Source organism: Aulonocara sp. 'chitande type north' Nkhata Bay, linkage group LG13 (assembly GCF_057382095.1).
Source record: "Aulonocara sp. 'chitande type north' Nkhata Bay isolate Kocher_YH1m ecotype deep benthic linkage group LG13, A_spYH_male_GT1.1, whole genome shotgun sequence".
NCBI lineage: Eukaryota > Metazoa > Chordata > Actinopteri > Cichliformes > Cichlidae > Aulonocara > Aulonocara sp. 'chitande type north' Nkhata Bay.
This window is the reverse complement of record NC_141356.1, coordinates 11380323-11387221: the sequence shown is the minus strand read 5'-3', so window position 1 is coordinate 11387221 and position 6899 is coordinate 11380323. Positions and strand designations below refer to the sequence as shown.

Genomic DNA, 6899 nt, shown 5'->3' with positions numbered 1-6899 from the left:
GTTCACAGATCAGTGAAGTGACACAAACTATTCGACGGTGTTACTCTTTTACTTTTCTCTACTCTTTGTGGTTTACTAAGTGAGTGCAGTGAGTGTCATAGCTGTGAAAAGGAAACCAGCACAGCGCATAACACACATGAGAGTATGAATGTAGCCTCTGCTTTTCATGAGATATTAAACATTTCCTACTAAACATTAATCATTATGGCTAAAAAAAATAGGTATTTATTTGGTTAGCTGCAGGTTTTCCAGTGTTTTAATCTTATAATTGAATATGCATGATCAAAGTATTTTCACCTCCTGTACTCGAGTCATGATCATGTTTATTAGCTTTATAATTCAGTCTGGGCTGCAGCTCAGACTTCCTCCTTCTAAAGTCGAGCACCAGCTCTTTTGTCTTGCTGGTATTGAGGTCCGAGGTGTTGTCTGCACACCAATCCAACAGCCTCTGAAGCTTTTGTGTCTGATGCAAAAAAAAAAAAAAAGAGTAGACCACCAGGGAAACTGGCAGCATCACCGAGGATCTCGTCACAGCAACTGAAACTGAAAGTGGACACTGTGGATTATTCTCCAGGTGTCTTTCTCACATTCTCAGTTCTTCATTCTGCAGTAAGTAAGAAAAGACAGACAGAGTCAGACTCCTGCAGTATCTGAAGTGCTCTCAGATGATTTCTCCTCTCAGGGTGAGTAGGCAGCATTTTTAACATGCTGTATTTTATACAAATTGAAGATCGCCACATCTCCTCCCACTCTCCATCTGGTTGAGAGAAGCTGGTTGCAGCTAAGAGCAGCACAGCCAGGATCCAGAAACCAGCCGATGTCTTCATGTTCACAGATCAGTGCAGAAGTGACTGCAAACCACGTTTCAGAGGTCCTACACCCTTTTCCTGTCATGTAAAGGAGGAAGAGGATTTCCTTATTAACACAAATCCCACTGCACTCACTGTGGGATCTTTCAGTCTGATCATGAAAACACTTGTGCAAAGACGTCAGCCGGGTGCTGTTTCAAATATACATTTGTTTTTCCATTTTTATTTATATGTTAGTTCATAACCTCAGTTTTTAGAGATAAAATAAAACAGGAAGTACCATGTTTTCCACACTATAAGGCGCACTTAAAATCCTTTAATTTTCTCAAAAATTGACAGCGCGCCTTATGCATGAATTCTGTTTGTGCTTACTGACCTTGAACCGATTTTATGTGCTACACGGCTCTCAAAAATCTGTTAAAAAATGTTTTAGTACGACTTTGATAAGCTACAAAGCCGCACCGCTGGATGGGTTGTTGGAGCATTACGGCTACCGAAGTCAGGAGCCTCGCGGAGTAATCTGGGGCTTCAGGTCCCAAAGTCAAACGAACACTGCAGCATCACTGAGAGTTAAAAACTGTCTTAATTCTTTCATCTTTTATAAAATGATCAGCGTTGCTGCTTTACCAGGTGTAACAATTAAGTTTAACATCCAGGCATCCATGAAAACAAAATTTATCAAATTTAAAGGAGTAAGAGGTTAGCAGGAAGTTAGCTCGCTAGTTTCCGAGTCAACACGATATAGCATGTTCTGACTGAGAGATTTGTGAAAAAATTCAAACGTACAGATGGTTAGGGACAAATGTAATCTCATGGCAGGATGCTGTAAACAGACCAAACTTCAGTCAGGAGAACAACTGAGATAATCCCTCCACAATACGAGGTTAGTCATTCATATACTGCAACAACATGGGAATAGAGCAGCTGCGAAAAAATTCAACATTAGTGAAGTGGAGGAAGCAAGAAGAATGAGTTGAGCAAAGTTTGACTTATCTGACTGTTTTGTTTCGCTTAATTAAGGGCGATCGTGGCTCAAGAGTTGGGCGTTCGCCTTGTAATCAGAAGGTTGCCGGTTCGAGCATATACATACATTAAAAAATTCCCCTACTAACCCACACTTTAAGGTTTTAAAGTTGCTTGTAAGGGGAGAGCAAGAAGAAGTTTGAACCAGCCTTGAGGCCCTGCTGCAGGAACAGTGTAAAAATGCCACCACAAAGGAGCCAGCAAAGAAAGATCGTCCTCCTCTCTTCATTGTCTTCAGACTCAGATGAGGAAGCTCTGCGTAACGGGGCCCTGAGTTTGTACAGAGCAGAATCCACCATCAGCGACACAGACTGCCCGCTGCAGTGGTGGTCCAGTCGAACAGAGACCACCCACAGCTGTCTGTCCTGGCCTGTAAGTATCTGATTAGTCCTGCCACTTCTGTCCCATGTGACAGACTCTTCTCACTTACAGGTCACATAGTAACAAAAAAGAGCTGCCCTGAAAATGTGAACAGGCTAGTTTGTCTAAGTAACTGTCTGAAAGAGATGGAGAGTAAATAAGCATGGGAGGTATTGTGAGTCCAATGGGTTTGTTATTCTTTGCACTAAAATGTTTGATGATCACACTGTTTTATACGGTGGCCCTGAGAGGCCAAACAGACTGCAACTTGAGAAAACACCAGCACTAAGAAAAACGCAGCAAAAGCACACAAAACACAACGGAAATAGGAAAAAACAGATTTCCAAAAGCACAAGGGAAGTGTTTCTGGAACAGTCAGTGGTTGTTGATCAATGGTCATGAGAATTTGCATAATTAAGACTAAGGAACTGGCCTCCCAGCCCATTGTTCCCTCAGTGGGCTGGTTTCAGTCATCATGCAAATGTACTGTTTATAAGATTGAAACCTGCAGTCAGCTGAGACTAAAGAAGTCACCTGGATGAGTGACCAAACGTTTCTCCCACAAAACGCTGCGTCCAGATGAACAGAATCAACTTTTGGAGATTTACTTTCCTGGATGATTGAGCATGCATCAAGATACTTTAATAAATGTTTGATGGCTAGGTGTGCAGTTCCTGCTTTAATGCATGTTTGTATTTTCTTCTATTTAATCTCAAAAAGCTCCTAAAACAGTCAGTGATCACTGTTGACCTCCCTCGGCTTTTATTACCGCTAATCATTTATTTAAGCTCAGTTTTTAAAACCTTAGGATGTAACTACAGCCCAGCCCATGCAGCAGTATATGAATGACTAACCTCGTAGTCATTCATATACTGCTATTAAAGTGTCTTGTGCCTCACTACGGCACAAGACACTTTAACACCCACTCACACAATGTACAGTCTCAGATTTTCTTATATTTCCAGATTGTTTTATTTTATTTTAGTTACTTAATCTATAGAATCCACTCACTTACTATAATGTCCTCCTTGTATATGTTCACTTACTGTATATAATGTTCTCTTTTTGCACCGTCGAGGAGCATTGTGTTGTACTCGTATAACTACGCATGTGACAAATAAAGAATCTTGGGTCTTGAATGAAGCTGACTAACATGAGGAAATCTCTCTTCTAACATGTTTATGGTCAGCGATAAAACTTTAAATTGGAAATGCTCACACAAAGCAGAGTTTTTCTGCAAATCGAAGCATTTTATTCCAGTAAAGTGGAAATTAAAGAAATCTATGAAAGTCAGAGTGGTACGGCTCATCAGGACCGAACAATGAACAATCATTTTAAAAACATGAAATAATTAAAGATAAATAATTACTTTCTAATTACTTTCTAAACACGATCTGTATAAGAGTTGCAGGAAGAAAGGACACTTCAGGCAAGAATCATTTTTCAAAGGTGAGTTTTAAATGCAAAGTTCAAAGAAATAAAAAATCATGGAAAATATTGAACCCTGAAGGCACTTCACAGAAAATATAAATAAAGACAGAGATGAAAAAAACAGTCTGACACAAGAAAGTCAGACATATAAAACCACAGACCTGAGGGGGCGAAACTAACTCGGCGCTACGAACACGAAGGACGGAAAACTGACAAAAACAGGAAGTGAAAACATCAAAGGTGCAGAAAACACAAATCACCATAATGAGTAATGATGAAAGAGGAACTAATATATCAATGACAAGTGCAGACAAGGGAGATACAAAAACTCTAAAAAAGACAAGAAATGATTTAAAGAAAAACTACAAACATGGCCGACCATGATGATCATTAGTGTGGAAATAAAGCAGAAACGTTTTACAAGCTAACAAACATCAACTTTGGTTTAAGGAGAGCAGATAGGCTTTAATCTTCATCAGGAAATCAAAGCAGATACTCGACTTTAAACTGCATCATCATCATCATCACTTTTACTGCATTTACAGACGTGGAGCGTCTCTCGTTTCTGCCTCAACAGGTGGACGACCACAAAGACCCCCGCGACCCCAGAGGTCACAGCGCCTAAACTCCATTTGTAATCTGGGCCTTTGTTAGCGGTTCACTCTCTGTATCGTCACTGACCGTCATCGGTGATGCTGAAGATGGAAAGGAAGGCATTTGGAAGAGTGGGTTAGGGAGAGGTTTGCTGTCTCTCGCACTCACTGGATTCTTCATCCTGCAGATGAAATTCGTAACACGCTGTGTTTCCTCATTATTGATGATCTCCATGTTCGTTCCTGACTGCTTCCACTCTCCGTCTCCGATCTTCCAGGAATACTCGACAGGCCCAGCAGCGCTGACGTCTCCGTCACAGCTCAGTGTGCAGCTCTCTGAGGTTGAGTTACACAACAGCGGCATCACACTCACCTCAGGCTGAGGCACTGCTTCGACCGCCACTGTCTTATAAACCTGACTCTGGACCTGGTTGTTGATCTCCACTGAATACACTCCAGTGTCCGCTGCAGTCATGTCCCTGATCTCCAACACTCCTGTGTCAGTGTTCAGAGTGGTTCGGCCTTTAAACGAGATGTGATCTCTCAGCTCAATCAAGTCTTTCACCCACTCAGCCAGCAGGTATTCATCACAATACCACACGATGCTGGTGATCTTTTCAGAAACCGGCTGAGGGCTGAGCTGAAGCGTGTCGCCATCATCAAAGTACTTCTTTACAATCTGATCCTGAGAGAAGCTGGATGCAGCCAAGAGCAGCACAGCCAGGAGCCAGAAACCAGCCGAGAGCTTCATGTTCACAGATCAGTGCAGGAGTGACAGCAAACCACGTGTCAGAGGTCTCAAACCCTTTTCCTCTTCCGTACAGCCTGTGGTTTCCTACACTGAGCGCAGTCTCAGTCTTTGCTGATTCCAGGATGTTCCTCCCACAGTTTTGCCAAAATGACCCAAATGCAGCGAGCAGACAAAGTAAACACAACGAAGTTTTAATTAAAGTGAATCTAAAAGATCCTGAACAAACTCCTGAACAGACAACAACAAACAAAAGAAGTAAACAAAGAGCAAAGCACAACAGGAAGTGACTAAACAGCAGAGCACAGAACCAAAGACAACAACTTAATGATGAGAGATAAGAAGACACCAGGAAGGCCAATGAAGGACATGCAAGAAGTCTAAACACAATACTCTCTGTTAGAGAACTCCCAGTAATCAGTTAGATATGTGTGTATGATGACATATGGATACATATGAAGATTACTGTTAATCTAGAATAATCATAGAAACAAATGATAACAAAACTCAGTCTAAACAAACTCCAAACTCTCCAGAAGTTTATCAACAACTTCATGTCTAATTAATTTATGTTTTTGCTTTAAACTCCAAATAAAGATAGAAAACATCACATATCTGTGACGTGGTAGCCAAACACATCTACATTAGATATAACTGAGAGTCTGATCACCAGCCAGGCAGCTGCTGCTGGTCGCTGTTCATTATTGTTTCAGAGCCAGAGTTCAGCCAGAGTGATTATTCTGAGCAACACCCGCTCAGCAGCTTTCCTGGAGCTGTCAGCAGAGTGCAGGCGTCAACTTTAACTCGGGTTTGATGTTTCTGGTCGAGACAAAGTTTCATCATCAAGTTCGTCGTCACTTCCTCCTCTCCTTTAGCAGCTGTCTCCATCACTCAGAGCTTCTCTGAAGTTCACTCGTTTGCTGACCCGGTGATCAGGATGTCCTCTCCTTACACCGACTCACTGCTTTATCATCTAATCCAATAATATATATAATCCAATCTGTGCAAATGATTCCAATAATGCTGAGACAGTCGGGGGGGGACCCTGAGGACAGCGCGCTCTCAGAATCACTCAAGTGAAATCTAACAGGTGATATTTAGTTTATTTCAGAGTTTTATTTGTTCCAGTTTGGCTGAAACTAAAGTTGTTTCATTCGGCCAAATATAGAAAGAGGAAACAAACTTACGCCGACCAGCACGAGGAAATCTCTCTTATAACGTGTTTGCCTTTACTGATAAAACTCGCTGAAGTCTTGGAAAGCTGCTGCCTTTTCTCACTTCCATGTGAAACAGTTACTGTGACTATTAACAGTAACTCATCTATCAGTCAGACGTGGCAAAAGCACAGACATCCTGTATCTAAGTAGAAGTATAGATAATACCATTAATAAATTCTCCAGCAAAAGTTGAAGTACTGATTAAACTTCTTTACTCGAGTAGTTAAAAAGTACAGGCTCTGAAATGTACTTAAAGTAAAAAGTAGCTCTTTGGACGTTTCTACCATCTATCTTTGTGCAAAGCTAACTGTTAACTATTAATTATAATAATAATATAATATTAAGAGATGGTAAATGGACTGATTCTTATACAGCGCTTTTCTCCTCTCCTGGAGTACTCAAAGCGCTCTATACAACATGCCTCATTCACCCACTCATACAAGCACAACCTAAACTACATTCACACTCCGATGGACGCATCGGAGGGCAGCTCGGGTTAGTATCTTGTCCAAGGATATTTGGCATGCAGACTGGGGGAGCCAAGGATCGAACCACCAACCTTCCGATCAGTAGCTGATCTGCACGACCACCTGAGCCACCCAGAGATCGAGATACAACTTTTATTTCAGTCTAAATTTTAATTCTAATAAAGGAGCTGAGCATGAACCGGTTAAGTAGAACATGAGGAGAGAGAAAAAAGGATTATAAAACATATCTT

At 41.3% G+C, this 6899-nt stretch overlaps 1 protein-coding gene across 1 annotated transcript; it reads right to left on the bottom strand.

The window, feature by feature from the left end:
- Positions 1-3529: 3529 nt before the first annotated feature.
- Positions 3530-4974, bottom strand: LOC147315724 (uncharacterized). Its single transcript, XM_086258022.1, has one exon. It carries the CDS (start codon positions 4965-4967, stop codon positions 4245-4247), a length of 723 nt encoding a protein of 240 aa, XP_086114148.1. The 5' UTR covers positions 4968-4974; the 3' UTR covers positions 3530-4244.
- Positions 4975-6899: the final 1925 nt, after the last annotated feature.

Coding starts and splice junctions, on each gene's coding strand:
- LOC147315724 (XM_086258022.1), bottom strand. CDS start 4,967: ATGAAGCTCTCGGCTGGTTTCTGGCTCCTGGCTGTGCTGCTCTTGGCT.